Source organism: Trichomycterus rosablanca, chromosome 4, assembly GCF_030014385.1.
Source record: "Trichomycterus rosablanca isolate fTriRos1 chromosome 4, fTriRos1.hap1, whole genome shotgun sequence".
In the NCBI taxonomy this organism is placed as follows: domain Eukaryota; kingdom Metazoa; phylum Chordata; class Actinopteri; order Siluriformes; family Trichomycteridae; genus Trichomycterus; species Trichomycterus rosablanca.
The window spans coordinates 228,455-247,500 of record NC_085991.1 but is presented as its reverse complement, the minus strand read 5'-3'; the positions used below and the strand labels follow the sequence as shown (position 1 = coordinate 247,500).

At 46.0% G+C, this 19,046-nt stretch overlaps 3 protein-coding genes across 4 annotated transcripts in view; all 3 read left to right on the top strand.

Annotated features, from left to right (window-relative positions):
* The window catches only part of zgc:101744 (Receptor expression-enhancing protein 6-like), a 9,541-nt gene extending 3,732 nt beyond the window's left edge, over window positions 1-5,809 (top strand). Inside the window, exons 2-5 of the mRNA XM_062993694.1 lie at window positions 2,355-2,448; window positions 3,710-3,848; window positions 4,049-4,217; window positions 5,516-5,809. Of these exons, the coding sequence (XP_062849764.1) occupies window positions 2,355-2,448; window positions 3,710-3,848; window positions 4,049-4,217; window positions 5,516-5,550 (437 nt within the window). The 3' untranslated portion in view covers window positions 5,551-5,809. The remainder of the gene's footprint in view (window positions 1-2,354; window positions 2,449-3,709; window positions 3,849-4,048; window positions 4,218-5,515) is intronic.
* Window positions 5,810-5,892: 83 nt separating this feature from the next.
* On the top strand, window positions 5,893-11,122 carry diras1b (DIRAS family, GTP-binding RAS-like 1b). The gene is made up of 2 exons (XM_062993693.1): window positions 5,893-6,609; window positions 10,250-11,122. The coding sequence occupies exon 2, from the start codon at window positions 10,281-10,283 to the stop codon at window positions 10,866-10,868; it is 588 nt and encodes a 195-aa protein (XP_062849763.1). The 5' UTR covers window positions 5,893-6,609; window positions 10,250-10,280; the 3' UTR covers window positions 10,869-11,122.
* A 353-nt stretch (window positions 11,123-11,475) lies between these two features.
* On the top strand, window positions 11,476-18,507 carry gng7 (guanine nucleotide binding protein (G protein), gamma 7). 2 transcript variants are annotated; one of them, XM_062993695.1, is made up of 4 exons: window positions 11,476-11,713; window positions 13,595-13,692; window positions 14,155-14,266; window positions 15,318-18,507. In XM_062993695.1, the coding sequence occupies exons 3-4, from the start codon at window positions 14,186-14,188 to the stop codon at window positions 15,441-15,443; spliced, it is 207 nt and encodes a 68-aa protein (XP_062849765.1). In that variant the 5' UTR covers window positions 11,476-11,713; window positions 13,595-13,692; window positions 14,155-14,185; the 3' UTR covers window positions 15,444-18,507. The 2 variants fall into 2 exon arrangements, with proteins under 2 accessions (XP_062849765.1, XP_062849766.1); XM_062993696.1 differs by lacking the exon at window positions 11,476-11,713 and adding an exon at window positions 12,590-12,662.
* The last annotated feature ends 539 nt before the right edge of the window (window positions 18,508-19,046 follow it).

The following is a 19,046-nucleotide window of genomic DNA, read 5'->3' as shown; positions in this document are numbered from 1 at the left end:
GGACGCTGCCCACGGGGCGCTGTTGGCTGGATGTTTTTGGTTGATGGACGATTCTCAGTCCAGCAGTGACAGTGAGGTGTTTAAAAACTCCAGCAGCGCTGCTGTGTCTGATCCGCTCATACCAGCACAGCACACACTAACACACCAGCACCATGTCAGTGTCACTGCAGTGCTGAGAATCATCCACCACCTAAATAATACCTGCTCTGTGGTGGTCCTGTGGGGGTCCTGATCATTGAAGAACAGGGTGAAAGGGGGGTAACAAAGCATGTAGAGAAACAGATGGAGTACAGTCAGTAATTGTAGAACTACAAAGTGCTTCTATATGGTGAGTGGAGCTGATAACATGAACAGTGAGTGTAGAAACAAGGAGGTGGTTTTAATGTTATGACTGATGGGTGTGTATATATATATATACAGTATATGTAACTATACATCCTGTGCAGCACTATATAAACAACTACGTTTCTAAATCATCACGTTTTTCGGTCCTCGTCTCAGACAGAGTTTTAGGAAGGAATGGACCAATCACAGCGTCAGAATTGAGGGTGAAAGTGGATTTAAGATCACTTCCTTGTGTTTTTATTTACATTTTATAAGCTGTGCCATGTTTTTTGAAATTCATTGTTTCCATACGTTAATCTCCCAGCATTCCTGATCCTGCGCTGGATCAGTGGTGCACTAAATATACTGGCGTATTGATCAGAAGATGGAGGGTTCATTTCCCTGCTGGACCCTCGAGCAGGAATCCTCGTGCCTGGTTCACCCTGACGTAGCCTGAAGCGGGTGTGAGGGTGGGAGTGGGTGACGTCAGTGGGTTCGGTGGGTACAAAGTTCTCAGGGTGAGTTATTAATTACCCAGCGGGACGGAGAGGTGAGGTAAGAAAATCAGACTAACTGGTTCCTCCTTCTGCATAACAAACGTAAACAAATCCATGAAAAGTGGACGTGACCCTGTACAGTCAGTTATGGTTCGACTTCTGCTTCTTTCCACCTGCACCGGGGTTCATTCGGAGATCCGTATCGCGCACTGAGTTACCGCTCTCCCTCGTCTCTGTTCAGCACCATCGATCAGCCAGCAGAGGGCGTAACTGCAGTGATGAGGAATCCCCTCTGCCGGAGTTATCCCCTCCTGCTGCAGTTACGCCCTCTGCTGGCTGATCGATGGCGCTGCACAGAGACCCTTGGACGAGCCCTTGTTAAATTTTGAGGTGTAGGTGGTGCAGGAGTGGTTAGGGTTCAGTCTGGGTTTGGTTCGTGCTCAGGCAGCTGCTCGGCGGTTATTTATAACGCTGCGCCGGCGTCTCCTCCTCAAGTGTCCAGGACCGCCAGGAGCTGCTGACCGTGTGTTTCTGTCTGTGCTGTGGAAAAGTATTCACCCCCTCCTGTAGTATTCACCCCCTCCTGATTCCCCCGGTAATACCCCTGTGTGAGGGGAACCGGGGTTCAGGTCAGGGTTCATCCTCACACCATCACAGTGTTCTGTCAGTCTGACTGGTGTTCCTGTGGGGTTCTGTGGTAACGTTACACCAGAAGTTCCACTTTGGGGATTGTGGAACTGTGTGGAACTGTGTGGAACTGTGTGGAACTGTGTGGAACTCTGTGGAACTGTGTGGAACTGTGTGGAACTGTGTGGAACTGTGTGGAACTGTGTGGAAGTTAGAATAATAAAGTGCAGTTGGTTGTAATTTCCCTAATCAAATATCAGCACTTCAGTACACACACACACACACACACACACACACACACACACACACACACACACACACACCCAGCCCTGTTCTACTATTGATGTAAACCACACACACACACACACATGCTTCAGTTACACACACACACACACGTGCTTCAGTTACACACACACACACACACACACGTGCTTCAGTTACACACACACACACACATATATACAATAAAAACCATTACATTGTAATCTGAAACCTCCTGGTTTATGTTATATGGAATCTCACACAGTGGTGTTAAGACATATGATCCTCAAAGTGTGTGTGTGTGTGTGTAACTGAACCGTGTGTGTGCTTGTATGCGTTTGAACTGTGTGTGTGTGTGTGTTTGGGTGAAGCTGATGCTTATAACATTAAATAATCAAATATTAATATAAACTAATTAAGCACACAAGCGGTTCCACATTCCTGCAGCTCTGCTGGGTGAAGCTGATGCTTATAACATTAAATAATCAAATATTAATATAAACTAATTAAGCACACAAGCGGTTCCACATTCCTGCAGCTCTGCTGTATACACGGTGAGAGACACGCAGTACTTTAGGAGGGGTGTCCAGATATTTCTGACCATATAGTGTATAATCCTGGTGTGTGTGTGTGTGTGTGTTACAGGTACCATCTCCCTCATGGTGCTGTACCTACTGTTTGGTTATGGTGCCTCTCTGCTCTGTAACCTGATTGGTTTCGTTTATCCTGCGTACGCTTCGTAAGTACCAACCACAAACCATCACATGACCAGATCCAACCAATCAACACTCCAGGACTGGGGGTGGGGGCACAGACTTTTTCACACCCTTATCTGTTTAATTTTACTGATCATTAACCTTCTGTGTATTTATATATACTGATCAGCCATAACATTAAAACCACCTCCTTGTTTCTACACTCACTGTCCATGTTATCAGCTCCACTTACCATATACAGTAGAAGATCAACTTTATTTATCATATATACATTTACACGTGTTCAGTACAATGAAATTCTTTCTTCACATATCTCAGCTTGTTTTGGAAGTTGGGGTCAGAGTTCAGGATCAGCCATTGTACGCCCCCCCTGGAGCAGAGAGGGTTAAGGGCCTTGCTCAGGGACCCAACAGTGGCTGCATAGCAGAGCCTGGACTTGAACCCACAATCTTCCTGTTGATAGCCCAAAGCTCCATCCACTAGGCTCCCACTGTCCAATATAGAAGCACTTTGCAGTTCTACAATTACTGACTGTAGTCCATCTGTTTCTCTACATGCTTTGTTACCCCCTTTCACCCTGTTCTTTAATGGTCAGGACCCCCACAGGACCCCCACAGAGCAGGTATTATTTAGGTGGTGGATGATTCTCAGCACTGCAGTGACACTGACATGGTGGTGGTGTGTTAGTGTGTGTTGTGCTGGTATGAGTGGATCAGACACAGCAGCGCTGCTGGAGTTTTTAAATGCCGTGTCCACTCACTGTCCACTCTATTAGACACTCCTACCTAGTCGGTCCATCTTGTAGATGTAAAGTCAGAGACGATCGCTCATCTATTGCTGCTGTTTGAGTCGCTCATCTTCTAGACCTTCATCAGTGGTCACAGGACGCTGCCCACGGGGCGCTGTTGGCTGGATGTTTTTGGTTGGTGGACGATTCTCAGTCCAGCAGTGACAGTGAGGTGTTTGAAAACTCCAGCAGCACTGCTGTGTCTGATCCACTCGTACCAGCACAACACACACTAACACACCACCACCATGTCAGTGTCACTGCAGTGCTGAGAATCATCCACCACCTAAATAATACCTGCTCTGTGGTGGTCCTGTGGGGGTCCTGACCATTGAAGCCAACAAAGCATGTAGAGAAACAGATGGACTACAGTCAGTAATTGTAGAACTACAAAGTGCTTCTATATGGTAAGTGGAGCTGATAAAATGGACAGTGAGTGTAGAAACAAGGAGGTGGTTTTAATGTTATGATCCATGTGTGTGTGTGTGTGTATATAGAGTTAAAGCTATAGAGAGCAGGAATAAGGACGATGATACTCAGTGGTTGACGTACTGGGTGGTTTACGGTCTCTTCAGTATCTCTGAGTTCTTCTCAGATATTTTCCTCTTCTGGTTCCCGTTTTACTACGCTGGTAAGGTGAGTACCGCGGTATTTACCTCCCTCAGACACGCCCACATGAGCCCAGACTGGAGCTACAGTGAGATTGTGTTTGTTCTTTAGGGTGAATTATTTAACCTGTGCGCGTGTGTGTGTGCGTGTGTGTGCGTGCGTGTGTGTGCGCATGTGTGTGTGTGCGCTTGTGTGTACCCCCCCCCCCCCCCCCCCCTCCCCGGCAGTGTGTGTTCCTGCTGTGGTGCATGGCCCCGGTCTCCTGGAACGGTTCTCAGCTCATCTACGCCCGGCTGGTGCGCCCGTTCTTCCTGCAGCACGAGGCGGCGCTGGACAGCGTGGTGAAGGACCTCAGCGCTAAAGCTAAAAGTGCAGCTCAGAGCGCCGCTACAGAAGGTAAACCTAGCGTCAGCGCTTAGAATTGTGGGAGTTCCCGGCTGCGTCCCAAACCGCATGGTGTGTGGAACTGAACCTCACAGTGCACTAATCAGGTACATTCAGTTCAGCTGCTGGAAATACTGTCTCCACTTACACTACATGGAGAAAAGTATTGGGACGCCCCTTCTAATTGCTGAACTCCTGTGTAATAAATCAGTCATATAACAGAAATGTACAGGAACAGTTTAGGGAAGGTCCTGTCCTGTTCCAGCATGAGTGAGATCTATACATGAAGAAAAGCTGCACAGAGCCCTGAGCTCAGCCCCACTCAACAGCTCTGGGATGAACCTAGTGATTAAGGACCCGGACTAGTAATCAGAAGGTCGCTGGTTCAAGCCCCACCACTGCAAGGCTGCTGCAGTTGGGCCCTTGAGCGAGGCCCTTAACCCTCAATTGCTCACACAGTATACTGTAACTGTACTGTAAGTCACTCTGGATTAAAGTGTCTCCTAAATGCTGAACATGTAAATAAACTGGAACACCAACTGAGGCTTTCTTGACTGACATCAGTGCCCAGCCATACAGCACAAATTCCCACAGATACACTCCAAAGTCTTGTGAGAAGCTTCTCGACTGCGTCACGCTTCCTCTCCACCAATGCCGATCCCCGCTCTGATTGAGGAGAACGAAGCTAACACACGCCCCCTCCGACACGTGGGCAGCAGCCGTATGCATCTTATCACCTACACTTTGACGAGTGCAGTGCAGCTCAGCGTTGTGTACGGAGAGACACACCCTGACAGCACTCTATTCTCATCTCTGTGCAGCGCCATCAATCAGCCAGCAGAGGTCGTAATTGCACCAGTCATGAGAGATAGACCCCATCCGGCTTAGTCCCGCCCATATCTGAACAACAGGCCAATCGTTGTTCATGTGGCCGCTCAGCCTTAGCCGGCAGGCAGAGCCGAGATTAGATACGATGTACTCGAGATCCAGCTCTGGTTCCAGCGTGTGTTTTTACCGCTGCACCACCTGAGCGGTCAAGGTCACTTTGTTTTAATACTGTTTGTTTATGAAACTGAAAGCATGGTGTCCAAATACTTTTGGCCCTGTAGTGTAGGTTGTTCCTCGCTGATGAGTTCATGAGGCTGCGTGTCCAGCCACACTGCTGCCAGGTTGGCATTTTTGGGCCCTGAAACTTTAACTGATCTGTTTGCTTTGCTTCTGAATTGTTTGATGTATTTGATTGATTGATTGATTGATTGATGAGGGTTGTAAGTGGTGAAGATATAAAAGTTTATTTGTGTGTTTTTCAGGTTTCACCATGTTGGCTGAAGAGAAAAATAAATAAATAAATAAATAAATGAAGACGTGAAGCTGATGGATGCTGCTGTTTCTCACCACTGAGCCTTTAACTCATCTCGTCTGAACCCGTGTGTGTGGAGCTGTGACTGAAGAGCAACACTATATTAATATAAGACTATAATAATGTCTGAGCTGTGTGAGTGCGCTGGTGTTTTCACTCCTGTCACTCTGTCTGGGAGTGAAGTGTGATCAGTTCTGATCACTTTTATTCTGTGATTGAATAATAAAGTCCTGATAGATTTCAACCTCTGAACGTTTATGTTTGAACCTGCAGATCAGGGTGTGACGCAGGTACAGCTGTGTTGGTGGGAGCGGGTTGCCAAGTTTATGTTTGTTCTGCTGAACTGAGTTACTGTGTAAACGCAGGCGTGGTTCTGGCAACCCTGATCGTTACGGCACTCACAACCGGACAAACACCCCCCCCCCTTCCCCCCCCCCCCCCCCCCCCAACAGACGTTAGCTAATCATGTCCATGCAGACGCCCGATTGGCCGATAGCACCGCTGAGATTCAAACCCTGAACCTTCAGATCAACAAAAACACACTGGATTAAAATAAAGTAACAACAGCCACCTGAAGTGTGTCTGTGGGAATTTGTGCCTGTTCAGGCAAAAGATGGCAGCATTTGTACGTCTGGGTGCTGATTGATTAGTCGGTGTTCTGATTCATCCCAGAGCTGTTGAGTGGGGCTGAGGTCAGAGCTCTGTGCAGGAAAGGGCCTTCCCTAAACTGTTGCTGCACAGTCAGAAGCATTTCATTTCCCTTACATCATTAATGAGCTACAGCTTTAATAAATTGGAGAGAGGTGAGGGTGTTCCTGGGTGTGTTTGTCGTGAACCTGCTGGTTCGAGGTCGAGGTGTTTCTGCTACACCAAACGTTTCAGGATCAGGGATGTAAGGGTACATTCTACCCCCCCCCCCCCCCCCAGGAGGAGGTGATTAGAGCTTCCACACTCAGATCCTTCAGATACAGAGAGAAGATGGAGGATGAGGAGAAGAACCAGGAGCAGAGAGTCGTTCTGATGATCCTCACCGTGAGTATGATGGTAAGAACTGGATCTGATTCACTGATGATTAAAGTCCTGCTGGTGTTACTGGATTAAAGCTGCGGTACAGAACATCTGAACCACTGTGTGAGCGTGAGGGAGCAGCACAGATCATCTGATTAGGTTCTGGTCACGAATCGCTGGACCTGTCGACCTTCTCGCTGCTCTGATACCCGAGTGTCGTATACAGTAGGAACATGTCAGGATACGAATGAAGAGGCGCCCAGGAGGTGCAGCAGGATATTCCACTAGCACACCAGCACCGAGATTCTGAACGCCCCGGTCGGCTGGGCACTGTCTAGCGGGCACGATTGGCACTGCCTGCAGCAGACACTAACTGGCCACACAATTAATCCATCAGTGTTATGAAATAAAACAAACTGCACCGTTTCCCGTTTAGCCACAGACGTCCTCTTCTAAATCCAGCAGGTTTTTAATAAGCGCTGCTTTGAAGGGCACCCAGGTGGAGCAGCAGGATATTCCGCTGACGCACCAGCACCGAGTTTCTGAACTCCCGGGTTGGAGGCTCGGTGTTGCCACCGGTAGGCTGGGCTCCATCTGTCTGTCAGCAGCGGAAGACAAATTGGATGTGCTAAATCAGGTGGAAAAATGAATAAAAGCACTCCTTCGTTTTTAATCATCTAAAAACGTGACAGAACTTTAACAGAAAATCTCAACCAAACTCTCGTCTATTCTAACTGGGTAAACGAGCCAGAAATGCTGCTGAATGTTGTGTGTAAGAGTGAAAATAAAAACAGAAGTTGTGTGTAAGTGTGATGTTGTAGCTTCTGTATTTATTCCTTTAGAATATTAGTTACACAGTCTGAGTGTCGTTATTTAGATAGCTAGTTTACCCATGGTGCACTGAGACGTGTATTATTACTGCTTAGTTGTTTGAGAGGAGAAATGACGGTATCGGATTGGTATCGGTATCGGACATGAAACGGTGGTATCGAGCCAGCCCTAGCCAGGACCTTGATTAGCAGATAGAGGCGCCTGCATGGGCGTAAAGAAGGGGTGCGCAGGCCACGCCGGAGGGCACGTGAGCAGCAATATATCCACCTCGAACACGATCAGGGATCCACCAGCAGTGGCAGACAAACTAACTACGATAAATCAGGAGAAAAATAGAGATACAAAAAAAAAAAAAAAATCAATAGAATTTTGTCATGTTAGTGGTTATGAACTTCAGTACACAAGGGGGCGCTAGACTCTCCCACACATCAGTTTCCTCGTCTGAGTGAACGTAGGTCTGATAAAGATGTGACAAATTTCTCTCAGGCTGCTCGACCCTGACACACTGGAGACAAACACACTCACACTCGGGGTGTATTAAAGCTACAGCGCCCCCTACTGCAACACCCGGCACGTAACTGCAATATAAATCACATCCTAACACGTTTTCTAACACAACAGAGTCTAAAAAGGAAAGTGTTAAATATACGACGGTGTATTAGAGCCACTGTAAAAAATATTTGTAAGTTTTGATTTCGAGATTAAAGCTGAAATATTCTGGTGGAGTGAGCAGCTGTCGTGGGCTCGTCAGTTCAGTTCGGGTCTCAGTACCTGGATCGGCCTCCACTGTGGGTACTGTGGTTATCCAGTAACCTGTGATTATTTTTGGGTGGTTGTTTGTATTGTAGCTTCCATCCACATGACACGACGACTAAAGCCATCAATGCAATCGTTTATATCGATGCCACGCGGCTTTAGTTTATCGTACGAGTCCATATGCCATAAGGTGTTGGGTAAGTTAAGTACTGGCGACGCGTGTGGTGTACGTTCTTCTAAATAAACTCAGTTTATTACAAAGCCGTTTCAGCGTCCTTACACTACTAACGCGCTGGTGCTGATGTGCAGGAGATCGAGGAGATACGTCAGTATAACTTCACCACATCATGAACGTCCCTCATTTTAACACCAGGAGGTCACTGTGGTCATAATATTTCCACTTTAATCTCCAAATCAAAACTTAAATATATTTTTTACAATGTCTCTAACCCGCCGTCGTGGTTAACTGTGTTCTGAGCGTTTGTTATTAGACGGTGATGTTTTTATGTAGTTCAGGTCTGAGTTATGAGCTGCAGCTTTAATATTTTGTGCCTGCGGTACAGACCCACGTGTTTCATCCTTTATTTACATCTGATTAAGTGTATTTGAATTGGACCCGAGTGTGTGTGTGTGTGTGTGTGTGAGTGTGTGTGTGTGTTTTGTACTGTGTGTGTTTGTACTGAATCGTTCCGTCTTTCCTCTGTAGCTTTAATATGTAGGGCTCTTGTAGCTGAGTGCTTAAGGTACAAGACTAGTAATCAGAAGGTTACCGGTTCAAGCCCCACCACTGACAGGTTGCCACTGTTGGACCCTTGAGCAAGGCCCTTAACCCTGAATTGCTTAGACTGTATACTGTCACAATACTGTAGGTCGCTTTGGATAAACGTGTCTGCTAAATGCTGAAAATGTAAATGTAAATCCGGTCCTCTGGGAAGCCTTTCTACACGACTTTGGAGTGTTTGTGGGAATTTGTGCCCATTCATTCCAGTCAGTAGATTCAGTCAGGTGTGGCACTAATGCTGTAAGAGAAAAAAAGAGAAATTCAGCACAATAGTGTTGAGTCGGCTGTGTGTTCACCAGGCCTCTGTAGTTAAACCAGGTCTTTATCAAGCTCACTGTGTTCAGGAGTGGAATCATGCTGAATGAGGAAGTGGGACTTCCCCAAACTGTTCCCACAATGTTAAAATCATGACGTGTTAGCAACGGATGTGGCAGAAAAAAACTAAATTCGATCATTAGCCGTGGTGTCCACACACTTCTGACACAACACCATGACTAAAAGTTGTATTTTACACGTTATATAATTAAATGCTTGTGTGTAGCGCCACCCAGCGGTCAAAACGAGAACAACTTCAGCATATACAGTAATCACAGGATGAAACTCTCATCTACCACCAGAGGGCGCTGATCTCTTCTACAGCAACAGCACAAATAATCGTTTATCTGGCAATAAAAGTAGCTAAATATTATTATTATATATGATAATATTTTTTATAATAATATTACATTATTATAATTTCATATTTTTTAATTATATGTGTTAGTATTAGAATCTCAGAATGTACAAGGAATTTCTCTTGGTGGAGATGTCAACATATAAATATAAACATAATAAACAAATAATTACATAATGACATTATTATTAAGTCACGTTTATTTATAATATTAAATGATTATTATTCTTTAGATTCGGAGGGGGCGGCACGGTGGCTTGGTGGGTTGCATGTCGCCTCACAGCAAGAAGGTCCTGGGTTCGATCTTCAGGTGGGGCGGTCCGGGTCCTTTCTGTGTGGAGTTTGCATGTTCTCCCCGTGTCTGTGTGGGTTTCCTCCGGGAGCTCCGGTTTCCTCCTACAGTACAAAAACATGCAGTCAGGTTAACTGGAGACACTAAATTGCCATATAGGTGTGTGTGTGCTCTGCGATGGACTGGCGCCCTGTCCAGGGTGTTACTGTGTGCCTTGTGCCCATTGAAAAGCTGAGATAGACTCCAGCACCCGTGACCCTGATTGGATAAGCGGTTAAGACAGTGAGTGAGTGAGTGAGTGAGTAGATTCGGGGGTTTATTGCTGTATGTTGTGTCTCCTCAGCTGCTGGGCGTGTAACGGCTCGGTGTGGGGGATGCCGGAGCGGAGCGGTGATTACCGCGTGGTGCTGTTTGGATCCGGCGCTGTAGGAAAGACGTCACTGGTGCTCCGGTTCGTTAAGGAAACTTTCCATGATTCCTACAACCCGACGGTGGAGGACACGTACTGGCAGGTGATTGGCTGTGAGCGTAGCGTGTGTATGCTACACATCACCGATACCAGCGGGAGCTACCAGTTCCCCGCCATGCAGCGCCTCAACATCTCCAAATCTGACGCCTTCATCCTGGTCTACTCTGTCACCAGCCGCCGCTCTCTGGAGGAGCTGAAGCCCGTTCATCAGCAGGTCGTGGCTATCAGGGGGAACGTGGAGCAGGTTCCCATCATGCTCGTGGGTAACAAGAGCGACGACGAATCTCTGCGGGAGGTGCAGGCGGAGGACGGGGCGGCGGAGGCACAGGCGTGGAAGTGTGGCTTCATCGAAACATCGGCTAAAAATCAGCAGAAGGTCACGGAACTGTTTCAGGAGCTTCTGAAGCTCGAGAAGAAACGAAACCTCACGCTGATCGACCACGGAAAACTCAAACAAGACGGGAGCATGAAGAGGAGATGTAGCGTCATGTAAACATGTTAGGGCAGTGATAGCTCAGTGGTTAAGGTACTGAACTAGTAAACAGAAGGTTGCCGGTTCAAGCCCCGCCACCACCAAGTTGCCACTGTTGGGTCCCTGAGCAAGGCCCTTAACCCTCAATTGCTCATTGTGTAAGTCGCTTTGGATAAAAGCGTATGCTGAAAATGTAAATGTGAATGTAAAAATGTAAACACTGACACATGAGCTTTAAACTATGAATCAACAGATATTAAATATAAGCAACAATATTTTATTGTGTGACGCCAATTTAATGGACGAACTCTGTTTTAGCCTCAGATTTACATCTTAGTGGCGCCAGTTTCTGGATGCATCTCCTTGTTGCTGCTGTAACGGCGCCTCCTGCAGGCTGGTTAAGGTATCAGTAGGAGTGGTGGAAGAAAACGGAGAGTGTAGTGTGTTCCTTCATACATATTACAGCAGATTCACATGTGTTACCTGGGGTGCAGTGTTCCCGTGTAGTGCTGGGTACTTTGGTTCTATCCTACCTTCCAGACACATGCAGGAGGTGGATTGATGTTCTGTAAATGTGGTGCAGTGGGTGATTATGTGTGTATTTATCATACACCGGGCGCACCGGGACCATGACCAGTGTTAAGTATGAATGGGTGAGCACTCCGCGTTCCCCTTCCGACCGTACTGCGCTGTACTGCGCCTGCGTGCTGTGTGAGGGTGTCGCGCATGCGCAGTGCGCAGTGAGGAGGGGGAGCAGCAGTGACAGAAAGAGGGAGTTTTGGGTGGAAACAGCGGCTAACGGCTAACAGCTAACCGACATCTTTCTACCTGAATAAATATAATAATTATAAATAAACTGCTCTCAGGTGAGTTATTAATGATTGTTTATCATGATTAGAGTGATTTATTTGTTTATTAGTGCTGTTTAATCAGAGATAATTGAGGAGGAGCTGGAGAACACGGTGCTGTTTTTACCATCACTGATGTAAATCACTCAGAGGCATTTATACTTATATTTATATTTATTATTAATTATTATTATAAAATCACACATTTATATCTGTATTAAATAAAGTCTAAACGTGTGTTTATTACCAGTGTTAATAATGACAGCTTTGTTCATCCTGCTGTCAGAAGCTTTTACATCATTATTATAATAATAGAATTAATTCTACACTCATCACTTCATTCTTCTTATTATTTATATTTATTTACATTAATATGAAACATTATAGTGCATATTTCATGTCAGATGAGTGTGTTATGTGTGTGTGAGAGAGAGAAACAGGCCTACAGGGAGCAGAAATGGATTAAAGCTGCAGTTAGTGACATTTAGTCCTAAAATCCTGGGACTTGATCTCACACCCTACTGATCACTCACAGTACATTTACATTTTATGCATTAGGCGTACAGTGTAAGCAATTAAGGGTTAAGGGCCTTGCTCAAGGGCCCAACAGTAGCAACCTGGCAGTGGTGGGGCTTAAACTGGCAACCTTCTGATTGCTAGTCCAGTACCTTAACCACTAGGCTACACCTGCCCTAAATGTAGTGAAGGTGTTGTATATTTACTCAGGGAGTCTGGTGTGTTTATATTAGTGAGCTGTACTGAGGGGGGATTAGTGGAGTCTTTAGGGCTTTTTAACCTGCTGTAATGTAACATCTCAGTTTCATCGTGTGTCCAGATACTTTAGACTCAGATGATCTGAGCTCTGCCGTGTTCCTCTGAGGACGTAGTGTTAATTACATCTCCATCTCCATCACCGTCTTCATTACACTCACACTACTGACCTCATTCTCATCTAACACCACCAAAAGTATGTGGACACGCTTCCTGATGATAAATTATTATTGATTGATTGATTTATTTATTACTCTGGTTCCATTCATGACAGGACAGGTAGTTACTGCTTACACAAGACTCACAATTCTGTATCTCACGTCATGGGGAGAACATGCAAACTCCACACAGAAAGGACCCACACCGCTCCACCTGGGAATCGAACCCAGGACCTTCCTGCTGTGAGGTGACGGTGCTACCCACCGAGCCACCGTGTCGCCCTCCCGATGATTACGTTTAAATGTTTCAGCCACACACACACACACACACACAGGTGGAAACCAGCATGGAGAAAACATGTTATGTGTCTAACATTGTGGTGACGGTTTAGGGAAGGCCCTTTCCTGTGCCCCTGTGCACCGAGCTGTATATATGACGACATGGTGTGACAGGCTTGATGTAGAACGGCTTTATTTGTCATATATACATATACTGGTGTACAGTTCAACCAAATACTTTCTTTGCACATCGGTCAGAGTGCAGGTTAGGGGCCTTGCTCAAGGGCCCACCAGTGGCAGCGTGGCAGAGTCGGGATTCAAACTCTCATCCTTTCGATTGATACCCAAAGCTCCACCCACTGGCTCCCACTGTCCCTGATGTGAAGGAACTCCAGTGACCTAAACAGATCTCTGACCTTAATCCCAATAAATACATTTGGGATGAATAGGAACGTCGATTGAGAGCTAGGCCTTTTTGTTAAACATCAGTACCTGACCTTACAGATGCTCTATTATACCATCTATGAATGGGCACAAATTCCCTCAGACACACTGCAGACTCTTGTGGAAAGCCTTCCTGAGAGCAGACGTGTGGGTGACTGGACCGACGGGGGGGGGGGCGATTACTTTTGCACACCAGTCTTTTACCCCACCGTGTGTAAACAGCTTACACTGTGTTTGTTTCCTGCAGGGTGAAGATCTCGTGGGACGCATCGGGACTCCTGCTGATCGATCAGTGTTTAACCTGTTCTGAGGATCTGAGCGTGATCGATCTCCTCCGTTCCATCAGTAAGTTCATTCAGGAATCCGCATGAGCAGCGTGTCCTGACCACCAGGGGGCGTCACAGTCCGGCCGGGTTCTGTGGTCTGAGACTGAACCTGATCCTCACCTGGTGTGTGAAGCGTGGTGGAGAAGCTGAACCTCACTAATGGTTGGATCTTTAGGAACTGGAGAGGTTCTAGATTTCCTGGATGAGTTGTTGCTGAGCTCTTGGAGAAGTGTTAGAGTCGCCACTGTTCCACCGTCCTGTAGCTCTCACTGTGTTCTGGTGGAGTCCTGTGGAACCTCAGCAGTGTGGGTGTGGTGTGAACGTTTGGGTTTGTGTTGGTGGTGGATGATCTGCAGTGTGAAGCTGATTAGTGTTTATTATTATTATTATTATTATAGCTGTATTGATCGTTAATTATTGATGATTGGTGATTGATTGATTTGAAGCTGTGATGTAATCAGAATGATTCTGTATTGATCAGATTTCTGGTGTCTGATAACCGATGGACCAGAATGTCGACGACTAATAACATAGCCCAGGCCCGAAAACTGGTGGAGCAGCTCCGGATCGAGGCTGGAATAGAACGCATCAAGGTAACACACACACACACACACACACACACACACACACACACTTATAAACACACTCACACACACACACACTTATAAACACACTCACACACACACACACATGTACACGAACACCTACACTTCTACACACACACTTATAAACACACACCTACACACACACACACACACACACACACACACTTATACACATACACACACACCTACACACATATACACACACACACACACACCCACCTACACACATATACACAAACACCTGCACTTCTACACACACACTTATAAACACACACCTACACACACACACACACACACACACACACACTTATACACATACACACACACCTACACACATATACACACACACACACACACCCACCTACACACATATACACAAACACCTGCACTTCTACACACACACTTATAAACACACACACACACACTTATACACATACACACACACACACACACACCTGCACTTCTACACACACACTTCTAAACACACACACACACACTTATACACCTACACACATATACACACACACACACACACACACACACCTACACACATATACACAAACACCTGCACTTCTACACACACACTTATAAACACACACACACACCTACACACATATACACACACACACACTTATACACATACACACACACCTACACACACACACACACACACACACACCTACACACATATACACAAACACCTGCACTTCTACACACACACTTCTAAACACACACACACCTACACACATATACACACACTGATACACACATTCACACACACTTTAACATACACACACACACAGAGTTATAAACACACACACACACACACACACACTTATACACAAATTTGCATACTTACACTTTATCACACACACTCATATACACACACCTATATATACACATTCACACACTGTGGATAAGATCCCCTTATTTATAGACACACACACTGTCATATACACATGTGTATACACACACACACACACACACACAGGTGTGAGAGGACTGTGTGGACACTGTGGATGTGATGTGTGTGTTTCAGGTGTCGAAGGCGGCGGCTGATCTGATGAGTTACTGTGAGCAGCACGCGCGCGGTGATGCCCTCCTGGTCGGGGTTCCAACCTCCGAAAATCCCTTCAAAGATAAAAAACCCTGCATCCTTCTATAGCTCCTCCATTTATACCCCCCATCATCCATCATCATCCACCCATCCACCTGTCCATCATCCCTCCACCTGTCATCCACCCGCCATCCACTCTCCTCTGTAGAACCTCTTTATCACTCTCCTAACACTCACTACACTACTGATACTTACTGAGAGAGGGGCGTGGTCCTCTTACTGAGAGAGGGGCGTGGTACTCTCATTGAGAGGGGGGCGTGGTCCTCCCACATACAGAGGGGCGTGGTCTTCAGCACCAAGGTCGTCTGTATGCACTAGCATAAATCCATGAGAACTGAAGTTCATACAGAAGCTCAGAACCAGAGAGAACCTGACTCAGCTCTCAGTGTGAGGGAACATCTACTCACCCCGTGTCCTGATCCACACCCTGCTCACCTCATAGTGCACCAGTCCAGCACAGACATCAGACTGAGAGGTGTGGAGAACCCAAACTAAAGGTTCTAGACTAGAGCTTAGAGCTTCTAGACCACCATGCACGGTGAAGGTTCCAGAATAGATCTAGAGTTCCTCATCAGTGTTCCACATCATGGTTAGAACATGGTGTTCTGGATTCTGTGAGCCACAATGTGATGGTTCTAAAAACCCTGATGACCAAGTGTCTGGTCTGCTAAAATCTGAGTTGTTAAAGGTTCCAGCAGTGATGTTCTCCAGTCCCAGTGTTCCAGTCCTGGAGTCATCAGTGTAAATGTTCCTTGGTGTGAAGTTCTGGAATCTTCTCAGTGTTTTCAGAGCCACGCCTTGTTTCTAAGAGCTCTGGTGGTGTGTTGAAGGTTCCTCACAGGTTCAGCACTCTGGTGAGGATTAGTAACTAGACTAGTAACCAGTGCACTGCAGTAGGGAGCAGGGTGCCATTTGGGACACAGCCCAAACCTAAAGTCACGAATATGTTCTTGTTTACAAAGGGTTTCTACAGTGTGTGTGTGTGTGTGTGTGTGTGTGTGTGTGTGTGTGTGTGTGTGTGCACGCGCGCGCTTCATTCTTTCCTCTTTTTACTCTTGTAATGAGTCTTTAATTAAAAGCTAAATTTATTGGAATGAGTGTGTAGCCCCGCCCGGCTCTGAGCTGACCCTGAGTGGACGGACTGGAACAGTTTGGAATCAGGTGGTGTGTACAGATGATTGATCTTCAGTCGGAGGTATCGGCTATGACCTACCTCACAATATCACCCCCCCCCCCATGCCCTTTGTGTGGGATGGTGTCGGGCGTGGCTCTAATCGTTCGTTTCCATTTCCTCTCTGTACAGTGTTTGATAAACTGGCGCTGTGCCACCTTACTACCAGCCTCACCCCCAAACACCCCCATCCCAATTCTGCCCCCCCAGAAATGCTCTACCATCATCTCCTGATTCATCATCACCATCAAACCCTTTCTGTACCTCACATCACTCTCTGTGTGTGTGTGTGTGTGTGTGTGTGTGTGTGTGTGTGTGATCTTTTATACATATAGAAATCTTAAACATTCTAGAATTCTCAGTCTGAAGGTTCTAGATTCATCAGTATTGACGACTCCGCCGTTCTGGGTTCTCCAGGTTCTAAACCCTCATCGCTGTAGATGGTGCAGGTCCAGGTTCTGGAGGACCTAGTGAGAACGTTCTGGATTTATTAGCATTACAGGCTCCAGATTCAGTGATCTGGAGTCCATCAGTACTGAGCTTCAGAGCTTCTACAGCTCTCAGTTTTATGGTTCAGGTCCAAGTGTTTTAGGTTCTAAGCCCCTAATAAGAAGGTTCTGCATACACCCCCTTCCCCCCATATTTATGGTTCTGGATTTATCAGTATTTAAGGTTCTGAAGGTTGAGATTTAGAAACTCTTTCTCTGAAGGTTGAGAAAGTTCCTCTTAAAGATTCTAGAAACCAGAAACTCTTCTAGGTTCTGTGTGGTAGATTTCAGAGTTTCTGATGCAGAAGTTCTAGACTCGTTAACATTTGTTCTAGATAAAGCAGCTCAGAAATTAAAATGAAAACAAGAGGTTCTAGAACCAGTGTGAAGGTTCCACAGTCCCCGGGGTGACAGTTCCAGATTCCAGGTGTAAAGGTTAGAGGATCTAGAACCATTGAGAAGCTCAGACTCTTGGTGCTGAAGGTTCTAGAATCATCAGTATTGACTAATCTGCTGTTTTTGGGTCTCCAGGTTCTAAACCTTCATCATTGTAGAAGGTAGATGGTGCAGGTCCAGGTTCTGGAGGACCTAGTGAGAACGTTCTGGATTTATTAGCATTACAGGCTCCGGATTCTTCAGTATTTCAGGTTCTAGAACCGTCATGAGTAAATGATCTGGAGTGTAAAGGTCCGGGTCCAAGTGCCCCCCCCCCATGTTTATGGTTCTGGATTTATCAGTATTTAGGGTTCTGCAGGTTGAGATAGAAACCTGAAGCTCCTCTAGGTTCCTGATGAAGCCTCGTTTAAAGACATTCACGGCTCTGAGGTTCTCGTACGTTCTGTGTGGTAGCAGCAGCAGTGTTGTTGGGATTGGTCTCGGTTTCACCCACCGCTACTGTAGAACATGAAGGATTTTATTCTCTCGTTTGCACTTTTATATTCACACAGAATCTCCGGGTTCTGAACCGAACCCCTCCTCACTGCCACCTCCTCCTTCCTCTCCCATTATACCCAGTATAAACCAGTTCAGAACCGTGTGCAGCTCGAATTGTGCAGAACCAAAACTACACGCCGTCCATAAACTCCTCAGAGTAAAATCCTCAGAGTCCTGCTGCAGTGATGAACGTGTGGATCCTCACCACTGCCGTCCACCCAGCTCGGATTATTATTATTATAGGATTAAAATAATATCATTATAATAACAACAAAAATATATTAATAATAATAATAAATGATTAACTTCGACCAGCAGCAGTTTTGATGAAATAAATGTAAATAAATTCAGATTTAAACGCTGTGACGGTTCTGAGATTAAAGTGCCGAGTTTTAGTGCCAAATTTTAGAAATAAACTCACAACAGTGTAGAATTATAACTGTGTGTGTGTGTGTGTGTGTGTGTGTGTGTGTGTGTGTGTGTGTGTGTGTGTGTGTGTGTGTGTGTGTGTGTGTGTGTTCATGCATCATGTTGTGTTATATATATTTTCCTGTGCATCTCTTCTGCTTTGATTGATATTAATAATTAATAATAATAATATCTCTATTTTTTGTAAATCTCAGATGTGCCATAACTCATGTTCTCTTGCACACTGTTAATATTTTGTGGATTTTGCTGTTAAAATCACGACGATATCAGAAATGTAGACGCGAATAAAGAAGAATAACGCGACTCCCAGCGTCCACTCGGTTATTTACTCCACACACACTCAGCTCGGTCCGCAGGGGGTCAATCATCCCCCCCCATCAGCTCTGGTTCAGGGTCAGAAATTAAACACAAACCTTCATCTCATCCAGGAGGGAGGGGGGCGCCCGCCCACCCACGCACATAGTCCAGTCATCCCTCCCTGCCAGCGCTGCCAATTATGGCCGCTAGATGGTGCCCCGCCGACCGGTGGCAACGCTGAGTTTTAAACCGAGGAGTTCAGAATCTCAGCGCTGGTGTTCCAGCAGCTTTAGTTTTAAAATGAACACTAAAGTTCAGAGGTTTGTTGACTAT

Bases quoted from the DNA above. Each gene is read 5' to 3' on its own strand.
- gng7 (XM_062993695.1), top strand. From the start codon at position 14,186: ATGTCGACGACTAATAACATAGCCCAGGCCCGAAAACTGGTGGAGCAG. The intron at 14,267-15,317 runs GTAACACACACA...TGTGTGTTTCAG, and splicing joins CTGGAATAGAACGCATCAAG to GTGTCGAAGGCGGCGGCTGA.
- diras1b (XM_062993693.1), top strand. From the start codon at position 10,281: ATGCCGGAGCGGAGCGGTGATTACCGCGTGGTGCTGTTTGGATCCGGC.